We start from the raw sequence: 23,589 nt of genomic DNA, 5'->3' as shown, positions 1-23,589 counted from the left end.
ATCCTCGGCTGGATGGACGAGTTGTGTCCATCATGGTGACCCTTGGCTGGGTGGACAAGTGTCCATCATGGAGGGTCTTTGGTTGGGTTGGTGGAGGAGTTGTGTCCACCACAACGAGTGTCCAGTTGGGTGAGGTTGTGTTCCACCCCAGTGAGTGTCCAGTTGGGTGGAGAAGCCGTTTCCACCATGATGACCCTCAGTGGGGTGGGAGACTTGTGTCCACCAAGATGAGTGTCCAGTTGGGTGGACAAGCTGTGTCCATCATGGAGGACAAGTTGTGTCCATCATGGTGATCCTTGGCTGAATGGACAAGTGTCCATCATGGTGGATCTTTGGTTGGGTTGGGTGTCGAAGTCGTGTCCACCACTATGAGTGACCAGTTGGGTGGAGAAGCCATTTCCACCATCTTGACCTTTGGTTTGGTTGGGTGTAAAGGTCGTGTCCGCCATGAGTGTCCAGTTGGGTGGACAAGTCGTGTCCATCATGGTGACCCTTGGCTGAATGGACAAGTGTCCATCATGGTGGGTCTTTGCTTGGGTTGGGTGGAGGAGTTGTGTCCATCATGATGAGTGTCCAGTTGGGTGAAGAAGCCATTTCCATCATGGTGACCCTTGGTTGGGTGGAGGAGTCATGTCCACCATGATGAGTGTCCAGTTGGGTGTCCATCATGGTGACCCTTTGTTGGGTTGGGTGTCAAAGTCATGTCCACCAAGTTGAGTGTCCAGCTGGGTGGGGAACTTGTGTCCATCATGGTGACCCTTGGATGGGTGTACAAGTTGCGTCCACCAAGATGAGTGTCCAGTTGGGTGGAGAAGCCATTTCCACCATCTTGACCTTTGGTTTGGTTGGGTGTCAAGGTCGTGTCCGTCATGATGAGCGTCCAGTTGGGTGGACAAGTCGTGTCCATCATGGAGGACGAGCGAATCCTCCGCCCTGACCCCACCTTGTCCTCTCCTCTCTCCGCAGGGCGACTCGTTGGCCACCCCACGCCGGCGCCCACCACGGCCTGAAGCGGTGCCGGCACGCGCGGCATGGCAGCGCCGAGCGGCCCCGCCCCGGCGCCGCGCCTGCCCTGAGCTCCCCCCCGCCCCTCACCCGCCCGCGCCGCGCCCGACCCCGGGCCACCATGAGCCCGCAATGATGATGGCCCGCAAGCAAGATGGCCGCACGCCCACCTACAACGTCAGCGTGGTGGGACTGTCCGGCACCGAGAAGGAGAAGGGCCAGTGCGGCATCGGCAAATCCTGCCTGTGCAACCGCTTCGTGCGGCCCAGCGCCGACGACTTCCACTTGGACCACACGTCCGTGCTCAGCACCAGTGACTTTGGGGGCAGGGTGGTCAACAATGACCATTTCCTCTACTGGGGCGAGGTGGCGCGGCCGCTGGAGGAGTGCGTGGAGTGCCGCATCCACGTGGTGGAGCAGACGGAGTTCATCGACGACCAAACCTTCCAACCTCACCGCAGCACGGCGCTGCAGCCCTACATCAAGAGGGCGGCGGCCACCAAGCTGGCGTCGGCGGAGAAGCTCATGTATTTCTGCACCGACCAGCTGGGCCTGGAGCAGGACTTTGAGCAGAAGCAGATGCCCGACGGCAAGCTGCCGGTGGACGGCTTCCTGCTCTGCGTGGACGTGAGCCGCGGCATGAACCGCAACTTCGACGAGCAGCTCAAGTTCGTGTCCAACCTCTACAACCAGCTGGCCAAGACCAAGAAGCCGGTGGTGGTGGTGCTGACCAAGTGCGACGAGGGCGTGGAGCGCTACATCCGCGACGCCCACGCCTTCGCCTTGGGCAAGAAGAACCTGCAGGTGGTGGAGACCTCGGCGCGCTCCAACGTCAACGTGGAGCTGGCCTTCAGCACCCTGGTGCAGCTGGTGGACAAGAGCCGCGGCAAAGCCAAGATCATCCCTTACTTCGAGGCGCTCAAGCAGCAGAGCCAGCAGATCGCCGCCGCCAAGGACAAGTACGAGTGGCTCGTCAGCCGCATCGTCAAGAGCCACCACGAGGTCTGGGCCAACGTCAGCCGCAAGATGCAGCCGGCGCCCGAGTACCAGGATTACGTCTACTTGGAGGGCACCTTGAAGGCCAAGAAGCTCTTCCTGCAGCACGTGCAGCGCCTCAAGCAGGAGCACATCGAGCGCCGCCGCAAGGCCTACCTGGCCAAGCTGCCGCAGGCGCTGGACGCCCTCGTGCCGGACCTGGACGAGATCGACCACTTGAGCCGCGCCAAGGCCGAGAAGCTGCTGGAGGCCAAGCCCGACTTCCTCAAGTGGTTCGTGGTGCTGGAGGAGACGCCGTGGGACGCCACGAGCCACGTGGACAACGTGGACAACGAGCGCATCCCCTTCGACCTGCTGGAGACGCCGGCGGCCGAGCAGCTCTACGAGGCTCACCTGGAGAAGCTGCGCGACGAGCGCAAGCGCGCCGAGATGCGCCGGGCGTTCCGCGAGAACCTGGAGAGCTCGCCCTTCGTCACGCCCGGCAAACCCTGGGAGGAGGCGCGGAGCTTCATCATGAACGAGGATTTCTACCTGTGGCTGGAGGAGTCGGTCTACATGGACATCTACGGCAAGCACCAGAAGCAGCTGATCGACAGAGCCAAGGAGGACTTCCAGGAGCTGCTGCTGGAGTACTCGGAGCTCTTCTACGAGCTGGAGCTGGACGCCAAGCCCAGCAAGGAGAAGATGGGCGTCATCCAGGAGGTGCTGGGCGAGGAGCAGCGCTTCAAGGCCCTGCAGAAGCTTCAGGCCGAGCGCGACGCGCTCATCCTCAAGCACATCCACTTCGTCTACCACCCCACCAAGGAGACGTGTCCCAGCTGCGCCGGCTGCGTGGACGCCCGCGTGGAGCAGCTGCTGGGCTCGCGCTTCATCCGGCAGCACCGCAACCCTCTGGCCGACCCCAACGTGGACCGCATCAACCTGGTCATCCTGGGCAAGGACGGGCTGGCGCGCGAGCTGGCCAACGAGATCCGCGCGCTCTGCACCAGCGACGACAAGTACGTCATCGAGGGCAAGATGTACGAGCTGGCCTTGAGGCCCATCGAGGGCAACGTCCGGCTGCCGGTCAACGCCTTCCAGACGCCGACCTTCCAGCCGCACGGCTGCCTGTGCCTCTACAACTCCAAGGAGTCGCTGTCCTACGTGGTGGAGAGCATCGAGAAGAGCCGCGAGTCCACCGTGGGCCGGCGCGACAACCACCTGGCGCAGCTGCCGCTGACGCTGATCCTGGTGAACAAGCGCGGCGGCGGCGACGCCGGCGGCGAGACGCTGCAGAGCCTGATCCAGCAGGGCCAGCAGATCGCCAGCAAGCTGCAGTGCGTCTTCCTCGACCCCGCCTCGGCCGGCATCGGCTACGGCCGCAACATCAACGAGAAGCAGATCGGCCAAGTGCTCAAGGGGCTGCTGGACGCCAAACGCAACCTCAACCTGGTGGTGGGCTCCACCTCCGCCCTCAAGGACGCGGCCGACGCCGAGCTGCGCGTGGTGATGTGCCTGATGTGCGGCGACCCGGTGAGCGCCGACGAGGTGCTGCTGCCCATCCTGCAGGCGCAGCCGTGCCGGCCGGCGCCGGGCGGCGGCGCCGCGGTGCTGCTGGACATGGCGGTGGGCTCGCAGCGGCGGCGCGTGGAGCTGTCGCTGCTGTCGTACCACGCGTCCTTCGGGCTGCGCAAGAGCCGCCTGGTGCACGGCTACATCCTCTTCTACGCCGCCAAGCGCAGGGCGTCGCTGGCCACGCTGCGCGCCTTCCTGGCCGACGTGCAGGACATCGTGCCCGTGCAGCTGGTGGCGCTGGCCGACGGCTCGGCCGACCTGCTGGACAACGACGTGAGCCGCGAGCAGGTGGCCGAGGGCGAGGAGATCGCCCAGGAGATCGAGGGGCGCTTCGCCGCCCTGGCGTGCGGGCAGCCCCAGCCCAAGCTGGACGCCTTCCAGCCCTTCTTCAAGGACGCGCTGGACAAGAAGAACATCGTGGAGGCCACGCACATGTACGACAACGCCGCCGAGGCCTGCAGCACCGGCGAGGACGTCTTCAACTCGCCGCGCGCCGGCTCGCCGCTCTGCAACTCCAACCTACCCGACTCCGAGGACGACCCCGAGCCGCTGCCCGGCTACAGCCCCTTCCGCGAGGAGCCGGCCGTGCCCGCCCTGCCCAAGGACCACTCCAAGCTGTCCATGGAGCTGGAGGGCAACGACGGCTTGTCCTTCATCTTCGAGAGCAAGCTCAACAACAAGGTGCCGCCGCCGGTCAAGCCGAAGCCGCCGGTCCATTTCGACATCAAGGGCGACCTGGCCTACCTGGAGCAAGGCCACCGCGAGGGCCAGCGCCGCTCGGTGTCCTCCTCCACGTGGCTGCCGCCGGATTGCTTCGACCCCTCGGACTACGCCGAGCCCATGGACGCCGTGGTGAAGCCGCGGAGCGAGGAGGAGAACATTTACTCGGTGCCTCACGACAGCACCCAGGGCAAGATCATCACCGTGCGCAACATCAACAAGGCCACGTCCAACGGCAGCGGCAACGGCTCGGACAGCGAGATGGACACCAGCTCCCTGGAGCGCGGCCGCCGCCCGCCGGCCGTCACCAAGCCGCTGCTGTACCGCGCGCGCTGCGCCCGCCTCGGGCGCTTCGCCGGCTACCGGCCCGGCCTGAGCGTGGGCAGCGACGACGAGCTGGGCAGCGGCAGGAAGAAGGACGAGGAGCCGGGCGGGCAGGGCGGCTACAAGGGCGACAACGCGGTGATGGCGTACGAGGCGGCCGACGGCGAGGACCCGCGCAGGAGGAACATCCTGAGGAGCCTCAGGAGGACCACCAAGGTGGGGTGGGGTGGGGTGGGCACTCGGGGGGGTGGGAGTGCTCATCCCAGCGGTCATCCCAGCAGTCAGTGGCCATCCCAGTGGTCAGTGACCATCCCAGTGGTCAGTGGCCATCCCAGTGGCCATCCCAGTGGTCATCCCAGTGGTCAGTGGCCATCCCAGTGGTCAGTGTGTGGCCAAAGCCTGGTCAGTGGAGGATCTCAGGGCAAGGAACATCCTGAGGAGCCTCAGGAGGACCACCAAGGTGGGGTGGGGTGGGGTGGGCACTCAGGGGGGGTGGGAGTGGTCATCCCAGTGGTCAGTGCTCATCCCAGTGGTCAGTGGTCATCTCAGTGGTCAGTGGAGGATCCCAGTGGTCATCCCAGTGGTCAGTGGTCATCCCAGTATCCATCCCAGTGGTCAGTGGCCATCCCAGTGGTCAGTGGACACCCACTGGACAGTGGACACCCAGTGGTGAGTGGAGATCCCAGTGGTCAGTGGTTATCCCACTGGTCAGTGGCCATCCCAGTGGTCAGTGGTCATCTCAGTGGTCAGTGGCCATCCTAGTGGTCAGTGGAGATCCCAGTGGTCAGTGGTCATCCCAATGGTCAGTGGTCATCCCAGTGGTCAGTGGCCATCCCAGTGGTCAGTGGCCATCCCAGTGGCCATCCCAGTGGTCAGTGGTCATCCCAGTGGTCAGTGGAGGATCCCAGTGGTCAGTGGTCATCCCAGTGGTCAGTGGAGGATCCCAGTGATCAGTGGTCATCCCAGTGGTCATCCCAGTGGTCAGTGGAGGATCCCAGGCCAAGGAACATCCTCAGGAGGATTTTTTCAGGATTTTCCTGGGAATTTTCCGGGTTTTTTCTGGGATTTTCCAGGAATTTTTCTGGGATCTTTCCAGGATTTTCCTGGGAATTTTCTGGATTTGTTCTGGGATTTTCCAAGAATTTTTCTGGAATTTTTGAGGATTTTCCAGAAATTTTTCTGGGATTTTTCCATGAATTTCCTGGGAATTTTCCAGGATGTTTCCAGGAATTTTCTGGGATATTTCTGGGAATTTTTTTGGATTCTCCTGGGAATTTTCTGTGATTTTTTCCAGGATTTCCCCAGGAAATTTCCTAGATTTTCCCAGAAATTTTCCATTCTTTTTACTGGCATTTTCTGTGATTTTTCCAGAATTTTCCTGGATTTTCCCAGGATTTCCCGTGGAATATTCTGAGGATTTTCTGGGAATTTTCTGGAATTTTCTCAGAATTTTCCCTGAATTTCCTGTGATTTTCCTGTGATTTTCCCATGATTTTTTTCCCAGGATTTTCCCATGAATTTTCTGGGATTTTTCCAGAATATCCCACGAATTTTTCCATGAATTTTCCATGAATTTTCTGGAATTTTCCTGGAATTTCCTGTGAATTTTCTATGAATTCTCTGAGAATTTCCCATGAATTTCCTGTGAATTTTCCAAGGATTTCCTCATGAATTTTCTGGGAGTTTTCTGGAATTTCCTTTGATTTTCATGTGATTTTCCTGTGACTTTTCCATTATTTTTTCCCCAGTAATTTTCCAGGTTTTTTCTGGGAATTTCCCATGAATTTCCTGTGATTTCCCCCTGATTTTCCCATGAATTTTCCGTGAATTTTCCATGAATTTTCTGAGAATTTTCCAGGTTTTTTTCTGTCAATTTCCTGTGAATTTCCCATTAATTTCCCATGAATTTCCTGTGAATTTTCCTGGATTTTCCCATGACTTTCCCATGATTTTCCCATAATTTTCCCATGAATTTCCCATGATTTCTCCATGGTTTTCCCTTGAATTTCCCATGAATTTTTCCAGGATTTTCCCTTGAATTTCCCATGATCTTCCTGTGAATTCCCTATTAATTTCCTGTGATTTTCCCATGATATACCCATGATTTTTCTCATGAATTTCCCATGAATTTCCCATGGTTTTCCCATAATTTTCCCATGATTTCCCCATGACCTTTCTCATGATTTTCCCATGACATCCCCATAATTTTCCCATTAATTTCTCATAAATTCCCATTAATTTCCCCATAATTTATCCACAATTTCCCCCACAATTTCCCCCATAATTCCCCCATAATTCCCCCATAATTCCCCCATAATTTCCCCATTAATTTCCCATAATTTCCCTGTAATTTTCCCCACAATTCCCCCATTAATTTCCCACAATTCCCCCATAATTCCCCCACAATTTTCCCACAATTTTCCCACAATTTCCCCACAATTTCCCCATAATTTTCCCACAATTCCCCCATAATTCCCCCATAATTCCCCCACAATTCCCCATAATTCCCCCATAAATTCCCCCACAATTTCCCCACAATTCCCCCATAAATTCCCCACAATTTCCCCACAATCTCCCCACAATTCCCCCACAATTTTCCCATAATTCCCCCACAATTTCCCATTGATTCCTCACAATTCCCCCACAATTCCCCCACAATTCCCCCACAATTCCCCCATAATTTCCCCACAATTTCCCCATTAATTTCCCATAATTCCCCCACAATTTCCCCATTAATTTCCCATAATTCCCCCACAATTTCCCCATTAATTTCCCATAATTTTCCCACAATTTCCCCATTAATTTCCCATAATTTTCCCACAATTTCCTCACAATTCCCCCACAATTCCCCATAATTCCCCCACAATTTCCCCATTAATTTCCCATAATTTTCCCACAATTTCCCCATGAATTCCCCACAATTCCCCATAATTTTCCCATTAATTTCCCATGATTTTCCCATTAATTTCCCATTATTTTTCTGTGATTTTCCCGTAATTTCCCTGTGATTTTCCCCACAATCCCCCCACAATTCCCCCATAATTTCCCCACAATTCCCCACAATTCCCCCACATTCTCCCCATAATCCCCCCCTGACCTGTCCCCTGTCTCCCCCCAGAAGCCGAAGGCGAAGGCGCGGCCGTCGCTGTCCAAGGCTCCGTGGGAGAGCAGCTACTTCGGGGTTCCCCTGAGCAGCGTGGTGAGCCCAGAGCGCCCCATCCCCGTCTTCATCGAGCGCTGCATCCAGTACATCGAGGCCACTGGTATGGCTGGGAGATTTTATACATTTTGGGGAGTTTTGGGAATTTTTTGGGATTTTTCGGGAATTTTTTTGTGAATTTTTTGAAATTTTTCGGGATTTTTTTTGAGTTTCTGGGGGGATTTTTTTGGGGATTTTTTTGGATTTTTTTGGGAATTTTTTTTGGGAATTCTTGGAGACTTTTTAGGATTTTTTGGGGGATTTTTTTGGGATTTTATGGGAATTTTTTAGGATTTTTTGTGAATTTTTCAGAATATTTTGGAAATGTTTGGGGATTTTTTAGGATTTTTTGGGAATTTTTCAGAATATTTTGGGAATGTTTTGGGATTTTGGGGGGAATTTTTTGGGCATTTTTTGGAATTTTTGGGGGATTTTTTTGTATTTTTTTGAGAATTTTTTTGTGAATTTTTGGAAATTTTTCAGAATTTTTTTGGAATTTTTGGGGGGATTTTTTTGGGAATTTTTTTAGGATTTTTTAGGATTTTTTAGGATTTTTTGGGAATTTTTTTTTATTTTTGTGGGTATTTTTTGACATTTTTGGGGGGATTTATTTTGGATTTTTTTTTTAATTTTTAGAAATATTTGTGGATTTTTTTTGGGAATCATTTGGAACTTTTTGGCGATTTTTTTGATTTTTTTTTTTAATTTTAAAGTGAATTTTTAGGGTTTTTAGAAATATTTAGGGTTCATCGAGCGCTGGATCCAGTACATCGAGGCCACTGCTCAGTCTGGGAAATCTGGGGAGTTTTTGGGAATTTTTTGGGATTTTTTTGGGAATTTTTTAGGGATTTTTTTGGGTCTTTCTGGGAATTTTTTGGGGAATTTTTGGAAATTTTTTGGGGATTTTTTTGGAATTTTTGGGAGGATTTTTTGGGGATTTTTTGTGATTTTTTGTGGGATTTTTTGGTTTTTTTGGAATTTTTTAGGGTTTTTTTTTATTTTATGGGAATTTTATGGGAATTTTTCAAAATTTTTGGGGGATTTTTTTTAATTTTTCAGGATTTTTGTGGGATTTTATGGGAATTTTTTGGGAATTTTTGGGGGGATTTTTTTTAATTTTTAAGAAATTTTTTGGGATTTTTTTGGAATTTTTGGGGGGATTTTTGGGGATTTTTTGGGGATTTTTTTTTAATTTTTCAGGTTATTTTTTCTTATTTTTGGGGATTTTTCAGGGATTTTTTGGGAATTTTTTGGGAATTTTTTTTTATTTTTGAGGATTTTTTGGGGATTTTTCTAGGAATTTCTTAGGATTTTCTTCGGAATTTTTGGGATTGTTTTGGGAATTTTTTTGGGATTTTTGGGGAATTTTTTAGAATTTTTGAGGGGATTTTTTGGGGGATTTTTTTTTAATTTTTCAGGTTTTTTTTCTTATTTTTGGGGATTTTTCAGGGATTTTTTTGGAATTTTTTTGGATTTTTTTGGATTTTTTTGGGAATTTTGGGGAATTTTTATTTTTTTGGGGATTTTTTAGGAATTTCTTGGGATTTTCTTGGGATTTTTTGGGATTGTTTTGGGAATTTTGGGGGGATTTTTTGGGAATTTTTTAGAATTTTTGAGGGGATTTTATGGGAATTTTTTGGGATTTTTTGGTGGAGTTTTTAGGGAGTTTTTGGGAATTTTGGGGGATTTTTTTTTAATTTTTTGGGGATTTTCGGGGATTTTTTGGGAATTTTTGGGGATTTTGGGGGAATTTTTTAGAATTTTTTGGGGAATTTTTTGGGGATTTTGGGGGATTTTTTGGGAATTTTTCAGAAGTTTTTTTTGATTTTATGGGAATATTTGGGGATTTTTTGGGGATTTTTGGAAGGATTTTATGTGAGGTTTTGGGGATCTTGGAGATTGGGAATTTTTTTTTATTTTTTTGGGATTTTTTGGGGCTTTTTTTGGAAATCACTTGGGAATTTTTGGGGAATTTTTTTAGGAGATTATTGGGAATTTTTTAGAAATTATTTGGGACTATTTTGGGGAATTTTTTAGGGTTTTTTTTGGAATTTTTTAGAAACAATTTGGGAATTTTGGAGGAATATTTTAGGAATTTTTTTGAAAATATTTGGGAAATTTTTGGAACTTTTTAGAAATTATTTTGTGACTTTTTAGGAATTATTTGGAAATATTTTGAGGAATTTTTTAGGATTTTTAAAAAATTTTTAATAAATTTTTTAGAAAATTTTTGACAGTTATTTAGGAAATTTTTTTGAATTATTTGGGAATTTTTTGGGAATTTTTTTGGGAATCGTCTGGCAATATTTTAGGGAAATTTTTAGGATTTTTTGGGAATTTTTTTTTTAGAAATTATTTGGACCATTTTTAGGATGTTTTGGGAATTTTTAGGAATTTTTTTGGGATTTTTTAGGGATTTTTAGGGTGGTTTTTGGGTTCATTGATCATCGATTCCATGACCATAAAAAATCCCCCAAATCCCCCTGGAGCCTGGCAGGAGCTCTGAAACCATCCAGGAATGGGGGGAATTTGGTGGAAATTTTGTGGAAATTTTGGGAAATGTGAGGAAATTTTCCCATTTTTGTTGTTTTTTTTTCAGGGCTGAGCACGGAGGGGATTTATCGAGTGAGCGGCAACAAATCCGAGATGGAGAGTCTGCAGCGCCAGTTTGATCAGGGTACCAAATGTCTAAAATTCAGCCAAAATCAACATAAAATCAGCACAAAACCACCTCAAAATCTGCTCAAAATCTGCCCAGAATTATCTCAGAATCTACTCAAAATCAGCCCAAAATCAGCCCAGAATTATCCCAAAATTATCCTGAAATCAGCCCCAAATTCAGCTCAAGATCAGCCCAAATTCACCCAAAATCAGCACAAAATCTGCTCAAAGTCTGCTTAAAATCTCCCTGAATCAGCCCAGAATTACCCCAAAATGAGCTCAAAATCAGCCCAAACTCTGCCCAGAATTATCCCAAAATTATCCTGAAATCAGCTCCAAATTCACCCGAAATCAGCTCAAAATCAGCCCAGAATCAGCCCAAATTCAACCCAAAAATCAACCCAGAATCAGCCCAAATTCACCCCAAAGTCAGCCCAGAATTACCCCAAAATCAACCCAGTATTATCCCAAAATCAACCCAGAATCAGTCCAAAATCAACACAACACCAGCCCAAAATCTGCTCAAAATCTACCCAAATTCACCCTAAAATTACCCCAAATTCAGCCCAGAATCAGCACAAAAATCAACCCAAACTCACCCAAAATCAGCCCAGAGTTATCCCAAAGTCTGCCCAGAATCAGCCCAAAATCAGAATAAATTCAGTCCAGAATCAGCTCAGAATTATCTCAAAATGATCCCAAAATCAGCCCAAAATTACCCCAGAATCAGCCCAAACTCAGCCCAAAATCAGCTCAAAATCAGCCCAGAATTATCCCAGGATTATCTCAAAATCAGCACAAAATCTGCACAAAAACAGCCCAGAACTACCCCAAAATTATCCCAAATTCACCCTAAAATTATCCCAAAATTTGCTCAAAATCTACTCAAAATCTGCCCAAGATCAGCCCAAAATTATCCCAAAATCAACCCAAGATAGCCCAGAATTATCCCAAAATCAGCCCAAAATCAGCCCAAAATGTGCCCAGAATCTGCTCAAAATTATCCCAAAATGTGCCCAGAATCAGCTCAAAATCAGCCCAGAATCTGCTCAAAATTATTTCAGAATCTACCCAAAATCTGCTCAAAATCAGACCAAAATCAGCCCAGTATTATCCCAAATTCACCAAAAATCATCCCAAAATCAACCCAAAATCAACCCAAATTCACCCCAGAATCTGCCCAGAATAAGTCCAAAATTATCCCAGAATCAGCCCAGAATCAGCTCAAAATCAGCCAAAAATTATCCCAAATTCACCCTAAAATTACCCCAAATTCAGCCCAGAATCAGCCAAGAATTATCCCAAAATCAACTCAAAATCAGCCCAAACTCAGTCCAGAATCAGCCCAGAATTATCCCAGGATTATCTCAAAATCAGCACAAAATCAGCACAAAATCTGCACAAAATCAGCCCCAAATTACCCCAAAATTATCCCAAATTCACCCTAAAATTATCCCAAAATTTGCTCAAAATCTACTCAAAATCTACCCAGAATCAGCCCAGAATGAGCTCAAAATCAGCCCAAGATCAGCCCAAAATTATCTCAGAATCTGATCAAAATCTGCCCAAATTCAGCCCAGAATCAGCCCAAAATTATCCCAAAATCAGCCCCAAATTCACCCAAAATCAGCTCAAAATCTGCTCAAAATCAGCCCAAAATCTGCTCAAATTCACCCCAGAATCAGCTCAGAATTACCCCAAAATCAACCCAGTATTATCCCAAAATCAGCCCAGAATGAGTCCAAAATCAACACAAAATCAGCCCAAAATCTGCTCAAAATCTGCCCAAATTCACCCTAAAATTACCCCAAATTCAGCCCTGAATCAGCACAAAAATCAGCCCAAACTCACCCAAAATCAGCCCAGAGTTATCCCAAAGTCTGCCCAGAATCAGCCCAAAATCAGAATAAATTCAGTCCAGAATCAGCTCAGAATTATCTCAAAATGATCCCAAAATCAGCCCAAAATTACCCCAGAATCAGCCCAAACTCAGCCCAAAATCAGCTCAAAATCAGCCCAGAATCAGCCAAGAATTATCCCAGGATTATCTCAAAATCAGCCCAAACTCAGCCCAGAATCAGCCCAGAATTATCCCAGGATTATCTCAAAATCAGCACAAAATCTGCACAAAATCAGCCCAGAACTACCCCAAAATTATCCCAAAGTCACCCTAAAATTATCCCAAAATTTGCTCAAAATCTGCTCAAAATCTGCCCAGAATCAGCCCAGAATTACCCCGAAATCAACCAAAATCAACTCAAATTCAGCTCAAAATCAGCCCAGAATCTGATCAAAATCAGCCCAAATTCAGCCCAGAATCTGCCCAGAATCAACTCAAAATCAGCCCAAATTCAGCCCAGAATCAACTCAAAATCAGCTCAAATTCAGCTCAAAATCAGCCCAGAATCTGCTCAAAATTATTTCAAAATCTGCCCAAAATCTGCTCAAAATCAGACCAAAATCTGCCCAGAATTATCCCAGAATCTGATCAAAATCAGCCCAAATTCAGCCCAGAATCTTCCCAAAATCAGCCCAGAATTATCCCCAAATCAGGCCAAATCAGCTCAAAATCAGCCCAGAATCTGCTCTAAATTATTTCAAAATCTGCTCAAAATCAGCCCAGAATTATCCCAAATTCACCAAAAATCATCCCAAAATCAACCCAAAATCAACCCAAATTCACCCCAGAATAAGCCCAAAATTATCCTAAAATCTGCCCAAAATCTGCCCAGAATCAGCTCAAAATCAGCCAAAAATTATCCCAAATTCACCCTAAAATTACACAAAATCTGCTCAAAAACAACCCAAATTCACCCCAAAATCAGCCCAAAATTGTCCCAAACTCACCCAAAATCAGCACAAACTCAGCCCAAAATTATCCCAAAATCAGCCCAAAATCTGCCCAGAATTATCCCCAAATTCACCCCAAACTCAGCCCAGAATCAGCCCAAAATCAACACAAATTCACCCCAGAATTATCCCAAAATCCACCAAATTCACCCTAAAATTATCCCAGAATCAGCCCAGGATCAGCCCAAAATCAACCCAAAAATTATCCCAAATTCACCCCAAAAGTTATCCCCAAATCCACCAAAATCAGCCCAAAATCAGCCCAGAATCACCCCAAAATTATCTCAAATTCACCCCAAATTCAGCCCAAAATTATCCCAAAATTACCCCAAATTCACCCTAAAAATATCCTAAATAAACCCCAAAAATATCCCAAAATCACCTCAAATTCACCAAAAATTTATCCCAAATTCAGCCCCAAATTTACCCCAAATTACCCCAAATTTACCCCAAAATTACCCAAAATTACCCCAAATACCCAAAATTTCAGGATTGAAATTCTCATTTTTTCACCCAAATTTTTTTTACAATTTCCCCAATTCCTGAGGATTTTTCCCCAAAATTCCCTGAATTTTTCTCTGGAATTTTGGGGCTAAAATTCAAGATTTTGGGGCCAAAAATCAACATTTTACACCCAAATTTCACGATTTTGAGGCTGAAATTCCACACAAAATTCTCATTTTTTCACCCAAATTTTTTTTTATAATTTCCCCAATTCCTGAGGATTTTTCCCCAAAATTCTTTAGTATTTTAACCTTTTAAGTCAAGATTTTGGGGCTAAAATTCAAGATTTTGGTGCCAAAAATCCGCATTTTAAACCAAAAATTCCAGATTTCACGGTTCCCATTCCTCCCAAAATTCTCATTTTTTCACCCAAATTTTTCTTTACAATTTCCCCAATTCTTGAGGATTTTCCCCAAAATTCCCTGGATTTTTCCCTGCCATTTGAGCCTGTTAAGTCAAGATTTTGGGGCTAAAATTCTGGATTTTGGCTCCAAAAATCCACGTTCTAGAGCCGAAATTCGCGATTTTGAGGCTGAAATTCCTCTTAAAATTCTCATTTTTTCACCCAAATTTTTCTTTGCAATTTTCCCAATTCCTGAGGATTTTTCCCCAAAATTCTTTGGCATTTTAACCTTTTCAGTCAAGAATTTGGGGCTGAAATTCAAGCTTTTGATGCCGAAAATCCGCATTTTAGGCCCAAAATTCAGGATTTTGGGGCTGAAATTCCCAAAAAAATTCCCATTTTTTTACCCAGATTTTTCTTTACAATTTTCCCAATTCTTGAGGATTTTTCCCCAAAATTCCCTGGAATTTATCAAGCATTTTGGGGCTAAAAGTCAAGATTTTGGGGCCGAAAATCCAGATTTTAGACCCAAATTTCACGATTTGGAGGCTGAAATTCGACACAAAATTCCCATTTTTTCAACCAAAATTTTCTTTGCAGTTTCAGCAATTCCTGAGGGTCTTTCCCCAAAATTTCCTGAATTTTTCCCTGGAATTTTGGGGCTAAAATTCAAGATTTTGGGGCCAAAATCTGCATTTTAGACCCAAATTTCACAATTTTGATGCTGAAATTTCACACAAAATTCCCATTTTTCACCCCAATTTTTTTTTATAATTTCCCCAATTCCTGAGGATTTTTACCCCAAATTCCCTGGATTTTTCCCTGCCATTTGAGCCTTTTAAGTCAAGATTTTGGGGCTAAAATTCAAGATTTTGGGGCCGAAAATCCCCATTTTACACCCAAAATTCCCGATTTCAGCGCTACCATTCCCTACAAAATTCTCATTTTTTCACCTGCATTTTTTTTTACAATTTCCCCAATTCCTGAGGGTTTTCCCCCAAAATTTCCATGATTTTTTTCTCCCCCAGACCACGGGCTGGACCTGGCAGAGAAGGATTTCACCGTCAACACCGTGGCCGGAGCCATGAAAAGTTTTTTCTCGGAGCTGCCAGAGCCGCTCGTGCCCTACTCGATGCAGCTGGAGCTGGTGGAGGCTCACAGTGAGTCACAGAAACCCCCAATTAATTAAATTAATTAATTAATGGTTAATTAAGTAATACTTAATTGGTTAATGGTGAATTTCTCATTAATTTCCCTAATTTTTTGGGGATTTTTTAGCAATTTCTTGTTAATTCTTGCTGAATTTCGAATTAATTTCCAAAAATTTTCCTGGGTTTCTCAGGAATTTCTCATTAATTACCCATGGAATATTAATTGGTTAGTTAATTAGCTAATTAATGGTTAATTTTCCATTAGTTCCCCAAATTTTTTTGGGATTCCTAAGGAATTCCTCGTTAATTCCTCATTAATTTCTCTAGAATTTCTCATTCATTCCTCATTAATTTCCCATTAATTCCCCCAAATTTTCCTGAATTTCTCAAGAATTCCTCATTAATTCCCTAGGAAATATTAATTGGTTCATTAATTAATGGTTAATTTAAAATTAATTTCTGAAATTTTTTTCCTGGTTTACTCATTAATTTATCAATAATTTCCCGTTAATTTCCCATTAATTTTCCATTAATTTCCCATTAATTCCTCAAATTCTTCATGGATTCTTTGGGAATTTCTCAGGAATATTAATTGGTTCATTAATTAACTAATTAGTGGTTAATTTTCCATTAATTCCCCATTTTTTTCCTGGATTTCTCAGGAATTCCTCTTTAATTCCTCAGTAATTTCCCATTAATTTCCCATTAAGTCCCAAAATCTTTCCTGGATTCTTTGGGAATTCCTCAGGAATTTCTCAGGAATATTAATTGGTTTATTAATTAGTGGCTAATTTAAAATTAATTCCCCAAATTTTTCTTGGATTTCTCATTAATTCCTCATTAATTCCTCATTAATTTTTCTGGAATTCACTGTTAATTCCTCATTAATTTCCCATTAATTCCCCAAAATTTTCCTGAATTTCTCAGGAATTCCTTATTAATTCCCTATGAAATATTAATTGGTTCATTAATTAGTGGTTAATTTAAAATTAATTCCCCAAATTTTTCCTGGATTCCTCATTAATTCTTCATTAATTTCCCATTAATTTCCCATTAATTCCAAAAATTGTTTCTGAATTTCTCAGGAATTCCTCATTAATTACCCATGGAATATTAATTGGTTCATTGATTAGTGATTAATTTCTCATTAATTCCCCTAATTTTTGGGGGATTTTTTAGGATTTCCTCGTTAATTCTTGCTGAATTTCCAATTAATTCCCCAAAATTTTTTATGAATTTTAATGTTCCCCATGAAATATTAATTGGTTCATTAATTAGTGGTTAATTTAAAATTAATTCCTAAAATTTTTTCCAGGGATCCTCATTAATTTGTCATTAATTTCCCATTAATTTCCAGAATTTTTCCTGGATGTCTCAGGAATTCCTCATCAATTTCCTGTGAAATATTAATTGGTTCATTAATTAACTAATTAATGGTTAATTTTCTATTAATTCCCAAAAATTCTTCCTGGATTTCTCAGGAATTCCTCATTAATTTTTCTGGAATTTATTGTTAATTCCTCATTAATTTCCCATTAATTCCCAAAATCCTTCCTGGATTCTATGAGAATCTCTCAGGAGTTTCTCAGGAATATTAATTGGTTCATTAATTAGCTAATTAATGGTTAATTTTCCATTAGTTCCCCAAATTTTTTTGGGATTCCTAAGGAATTCCTCATTAATTTCTCATTAATTTCTCTGGAATTTTTTGTTAATTCCTCATGAATTTTGAATTAATTCACAAAAATTTTCCTGAATTTTAATATTCTGTAAGGAATGTTAATTGGTTCATTAGTTGGTGGTTAATTTAAAATTAATTAATGACATTTTTTTCCTGGTTTACTCATTAATTCGTCATTAATTTCCCATTAATTTCCCATTAATTTCCCGTTAATTCCCATTAATTCCAAAAATTGTTCCTGAATTTCTTAGGAATTCCTCATTAATTACCTATGAAATATTAATTGGTTCATTAATTAACTAATTAATGGTTAATTTCCCATTAATTCCCCAAATTTTTCTTGGGTTTCTCATGAATTCCTCATTAATTTTTCTGGAATTTATTGTTAATTCCTCATGAACTTCCCATTAATTCCCAAAATCCTTCCTGGATTCTATGGGAATCTCTCAGGAGTTTCTCAGGAATATTAATTGGTTTATTAATTAACTAATTAATGGTTAATTTCCCATTAATTCCCCAAATTTTTCCTGGATTCCTCAGGAATTCCTCATTAATTCCTCATTAATTTTTCTGGAATTCACCTTTGATTTCTCATTAATTTCCCATTAATTCCCAAAATTCTTCCTGAATTTCTCAGGAATTTCTCATTAATTCCTCATAGAATATTAATTGGTTTATTAATTAGGCATTAATTTCTCGTTAATTTCTGAAATCTTTCCTGGATTACTCATTAATTTCATATTAATTTCCCATTAATTTCCCATTGATTTCCCATTAATTCCAGAATTCTTCCTGAATTTCTCAGAAATTCCTCATTAATTGCCTATGAAATATTAATTGGTTCATTAATTAGTGGTTACTTTAAAATTAATTCCCTAAATTTTTCCTGGATTCCTCATTAATTTCCCATTAATTTCCCATGAATTTCCCATTAATTTCCCATTAATTTCCCATTAATTCCCAAAAATTTTCCTGAATTTCTCAGGAATTCCTCATTAATTCCCTGTGGAATATTAATTGGTTCATTAATTAATGGTTAATTTAAAATTAATTCCTGAAATTTTTTTCCAGGATTCCTCATTAATTCGTCATTAATTTCCCATTAATTTCCCATTAATTCCCAAAAATTTTTCTGGATTTCTCAGGAATTCCTCATTAATTACCCATGGAATATTAGTTCATTCATTCATTAATTAATGGTTAATTTCTCATTAATTCCCCAAATTTTTTTGGGATTTTTTAGGAATTCCTCTTTAATTCCTCGTGAATTTCAGATTCATTTACAAAAATTTTGCTGGATTTTAATATTTTCTAAGGAATATTAATTGGTTCATGAATTAGTGTTTTAATTAATTAATTAATTTCCCATTAATTCCTGAAGTTTTTTTCTTGGATTCCTTATTAATTCCTCATTAATTTCCTGTTAATTTCCCATTAATTCCCAAAATTCCCATTTCTGACCCAAAAATTTCCATTTTTTCTCCCCAAATTTTCAGTTTTTCCCCAAAATTCCAATTTTTCACCCCAAATTTTCCATTTCTCACCCCAAAATTTTCATTTTTCCACCACAAAATCCCCGATTTTCACCTGAAAAATTCCCATTTCCGACCCAAAATTTTAAATTTTTCACCCCAAAATTCCCCCAAAAATTCCCATTTCTGACCCAAAAATTTCCATTTTTCTCCCCAAATTCTCATTTTTTCCCCAAATTCCAATTTTTCACCCCAAATTTTCCATTTCTCACCCCAAAATTTTGATTTTTCCACCACAAAATCCCCGATTTTCGCTCCCAAAATTTTCATATCCGACCCCCAAAAATCCCCAAAATTTTCATTTTTCACCCCAAAAATTCCCATTTCTGACCCCAAAATTTCCATTTTCATCCCCAAATTTCCCAAATTCCCCATTTTTCACCCCAAATTTCCGTTTTTCAGAGATCAACGACCGGGAGCAGAAGCTGACCCCAAAAATCCACAAAATTTTCATTTTTCACCCCAAAAATCCCAAATTTCTCATTTTTCTCATCAAATTTCCAAAAATTTTCTTTTTTTTCCTAAAATTCCGATTTTTTCACCCCAAATTTTCCATTTCTCACCCCCAAATATTCATTTTTCCACCACAAAATCCACATTTTTCACCCCCAAAATTTTCATTTCCGACCCCAAAAATCCCCAAAATTTCCATTTTTCACCCCAAAAATTCTCATTTCTGACCCCAAAAATTTCCATTTTTCTCCCCAAATTTTCATTTTTTTCCCAAAATTTTCATTTTTCACCCCAAATTTTTCATTTCTCACCCCAAAATTTTCATTTTTCCACCACAAAATCCCCGATTTTCACCTGAAAAAATTCCCATTTCCGACCCAAAGTTTTTAATTTTTCTCCTCAAAAATCCCCCCAAAATTCCCATTTCTGACCCCAAAATTTCCATTTTTTATCCCAAATTTCCCAAATTCCCCATTTTTCACCCCAAATTTGCATTTCCAGAGATCAACGACCAGGAGCAGAAGCTGCCCCCAAAAATTCCCAAAGTTTCCATTTTTAACCCCAAAAATCCCAAATTTCTCATTTTTCTCATCAAATTTCCAAAAATTTTCTTTTTTTCCCAAAATTCCGATTTTCCACCCCAAATTTTCCATTTCTCACCCCAAAATTTTCATTTTTCCACCACAAAATCTCCATTTTCCCCCCCTAAATTCTCATTTTTCATCCAAAAATTCCCATTTTTTCCCCTAAAATCCCCAATTTTCACCCCAAATTTTCCATTTCTCACCCCAAAATTTTCATTTTTTTTCCCCAAAATCCTGATTTTTCACCCCAAATTCCCGTTTTGCAGAGATCAACGACCGGGAGCAGAAGCTTTTGGCGCTCCGGGACGTGCTGAGGAAATTCCCGCGCGAGAATTACGAGGTTTTCAAATACGTCATCGCCCACCTCAACAGGTACCTCCAAATCTGGGATTTTGGGAAATTTTGGGGCAATTTGGGGTAATTTTGGGAGTTGGGGAATTTTGGGATTTTTTTCAGATTTTTTTTCAGGTTTTTTTTCAGATTTTTTGGATTTTTTTGGATTTTTTTTCGCAATTTTTTGACGATTTTTTGGTATTTTTCTTGAATTTTTCTTCCCAATTTAAGAGATTCAAAGAAAAAGTTTGGGGCATTTTTGGGGAATTTTGGGCAATTTGGGGACTTGGGGAATTTTGGGAATATTTTGGGATTTTTTCAGATTTTTTTAGGATTTTTTTTAGGATTTTTTTAGCAATTTTTTGACGATTTTTTGGCACTTTTCTTGAATTTTTATTGCAATTTCTAGAGATTAAAAAATTTTTGAGCAATTTTGGGCAATTTTGGAATTTGGGGAATTTTGGGAATTTTTTCAGAATTTTTTTCAGATTTTTTTAGGATTTTTTTTTTATTTTTTCCGCAATTTTTTGATGATTTTTAGGTATTTTTCTTGAATTTTTCTTTCTATTTTTATAGACTCAAAGAAAAAATTTGGGGCATTTTTGGGGAATTTTAGGCAAATAAGGGAATTTGGGAATTTTGGGATTTTTTTCAGATTTTTTTTACTTTTTGGGGATTTTTTTGCAATTTTTTGACGATTTTTTTGGCATTTTTCTTGATTTTTTCTTTCAAATTTTAAAGTTTAGAAGAAAAATTTTGGGCATTTTTGGGGAATTTTGGGCAAAATAGAAAATTTAGGGCAAAATAGGAAATTTAGGAATTTTGAGAATTTTTGGGGATTTTTAAAAATTTTTTTTGGATTTTTTTCCGTTTTTTTTTTTTTTTTTTACGATTTTTGGCGTTTTTTCTTGAATTTTTCTTGAATTTTTCTTCCCAATTTTAAAGATTCAAAGAAAAATTTTGGGCAATTTTGGGGCAATTTTTGGCAAATTAGGGAATTTGGGAATTTTGGGGTTTTTTTCAGATTTTCTGGGGATTTTTTTGGTGATTTTTTTGAATTTTTTTTATTTTTAAAAAATTTTTATTGTTGTTTTCTTTACATTTTTAGACAAAGAAAAAGTTTGGGGCACTATTGGGGAATTTTGGGCAAGTTGGGGAGTTGGGGAATTTGGGGAATTTTTTCAGATTTTTTGGGGATTTTTTTTTGATTTTTTTTGCAATTTTTTGACAATTTTTGATTTTTTTTTCAAGTTTTTCATTAATTTTTCATGAATTTTTCTTGAATTTTTCTTTCAAGTTTTAGCAACTAAAAGAAAAATTTTGGGGCACTTTTTGGCAATTTTGGGCAATTTTGAGAGTTTGGGAATTTTAGAAATTTTTGGGGGATTTTTTGAGATTTTTAAAAATTTTTTTGGCAATTTTTTTGATTATTATTTTGGATTTTTTTTGATTTTTAAAGATTTTTTCTGAATTTTTCTTTCCATTTTTAGAGATTTAAAGAAAAAAATTGGGGCAATTTTAGGCAGCTTTGGACAATTTGGGGATTTGGGGAATTTTGGGGATTTTTTGAGGTTTTTTTTCAGATTTTTTTAGGGATTTTTTGGAGTTTTTTAAGGATTTTTTTTTTAATGGGAATTTTTTTGAATTTTGGGTTTTTTTGGGGGATGTTTTGTGGTTTTTTGGATTTAGTGACCACTGAGTGACCCCTGAGTGACCACTGAGTGACTTCTGAGTGACCCCTGAGTGACCAATGAGTGACCCCTGAGTGACCCCTGAGTGACCCCTGAGTGACCTCTGAGTGACCCTGAGTGACCCTGAGTGACCCCTGAGTGACCCTTGAGTGACCCTGAGTGACCCTGAGTGACACTGAGTGACCCTTGAGTGACCCCTGAGTGACCCTGAGTGACACTGAGTGACCCTTGAGTGACCCCTGAGTGACCAATGAGTGACCACTGAACCAAGAACCTGTTCTGGGTCATTTTTGGGTCACTTTTAGGTCATTTCTGGGTCACTTTTGGGTCATTTTTGGATCATTTCTTCACTGATTTTTATGGGAATTTTTGCAATTTTGGGTTTTTTTGGTTAATTTTGATTTACTGACCCCTGAGTGACCCCTGAGTGACCCTGATTGACCCATGAGTGACCCTGAGTGACCACTGAGTGACCCCTGAGTGACCACTGTGCTGAGAACTTGTCCTGGGTCACTTTTGGGTCATTTCTTGACCGATTTTTATGGGAATTTTTGCAATTTTGGGGTTTTTGGGGGTGTTTTTGATTTTTTTTGATTGAGTGACCCCTGAGTGACACTGAGTGACCCTGAGTGACCCCTGAGTGACACTGAGTGACCCTGAGTGACCAATGAGTGACCACTGAACCAAGAACCTGTCTTGGGTCATTTTTGGGTCATTTTTTGACTGATTTTTTTGCAATTTTGGGGTTTTTTGGGGATATTTTGTGGTTTTTTGGATTGAGTGACCCTTGAGTGACCCCTGAGTGACCACTGAGTGACCACTGTGCCAAGAACCTGTCCTGGGTCACTTTTGGGTCATTTTGGGTCATTTCTGGGTTGTTTCTGGGTCATTTCTTGACCAATTTTAGTGGGAATTTTTGTAATTTTGGGTTTTTTTGGGTTTATTTCGATTTACTGACCATTGGTTGACCCTGAATGACCCCTGGACCAAGAACCTGTCCTGGGTCATTTTTGGGTCATTTTTGGGTCACTTTTAAGTCATTTTTGGGTCATTTCTTGACCGATTTTTATGGGAATTTTTGCAATTTTGCTTAATTTTTTTTAATTTCATGGGATTTTTTTATTTGCTGACCACTGAGTGACCACTGAGTGACCACTGAATGACCACTGTGATATTGTCCACCCCCAGGGTGAGCCAACAGCACCGCGTCAACCTGATGGTCAGCGAGAACCTGTCCTGGGGATTTGGGGTCATTCTTTAGCCAATTTTAATGGGAATTTTTACAATTTTGTGGTTTTTTTGGGGATGTTTTGTGGTTTTTTTGGATTGAGTGACCACTGAGTGACCCCTGAGTGACCCCTGAGTGACCACTGAACCAACAACCTGTCCTGGGTCACTTTTGGGTCATTTTTGGGTCATTTCTTGACCGATTTTTATGGGAATTTTTGCAATTTTGTTTTTTTTTGGGGGATGTTTTGTGGTTTTTTTTGGATTGAGTGACCACTGAGTGACCTCTGAGTGACCCTGAGTGACCAATGAGTGACCACTGTGCCAAGAACCTGTCTTGGGTCATTTTGGGTCACTTTTAGGTCATTTTTGGGTCGTTTCTTGAGCGACTTTCGTCAGAATTTTTGCAGTTTTGGATTTTTTTGGATTTATTTTGATTTGCTGACCACTGAGTGACCACTGAATGACCACTGTGGTATTGTCCACCCCCAGGGTGAGCCAACAGCACCGCGTCAACCTGATGACCAGCGAGAACCTGTCCATCTGCTTCTGGCCCACGCTGATGCGGCCGGACTTCAGCACCATGGACGCGCTGACGGCCACCAGGACCTACCAGACAATCATCGAACTCTTCATCCACCAGTGCCCCTTCTTCTTCCCCCCGCGGCCGCCGCCGGACGCCCCCGGCTCGCCCGGTCCCGCCCCGGCCGCCGGACCCTTGGCGTCCCTGCCGGAGCCCTCGCGGACGCCGTCGCCGCCGCCGGAGCCGCCGGAGCCTTGA

General features: G+C 42.4%; 1 protein-coding gene across 1 annotated transcript; it reads left to right on the top strand.

Annotated features, from left to right (window-relative positions):
• Positions 1 to 1,068: 1,068 nt before the first annotated feature.
• ARHGAP35 (Rho GTPase activating protein 35) lies at positions 1,069 to 23,589 on the top strand. The gene is made up of 6 exons (XM_033083882.1): positions 1,069 to 4,815; positions 7,718 to 7,862; positions 10,398 to 10,475; positions 15,185 to 15,316; positions 19,824 to 19,929; positions 23,301 to 23,589. Exons 1-6 carry the CDS (start codon positions 1,138 to 1,140, stop codon positions 23,587 to 23,589), a joined length of 4,428 nt encoding a protein of 1,475 aa, XP_032939773.1. The 5' UTR covers positions 1,069 to 1,137.

Source organism: Catharus ustulatus, chromosome 34 (genome assembly GCF_009819885.2).
Source record: "Catharus ustulatus isolate bCatUst1 chromosome 34, bCatUst1.pri.v2, whole genome shotgun sequence".
NCBI lineage: Eukaryota > Metazoa > Chordata > Aves > Passeriformes > Turdidae > Catharus > Catharus ustulatus.
The sequence above is the reverse complement of the archived record's forward strand: the minus strand, read 5'-3'. Positions and strand labels throughout refer to the sequence as shown.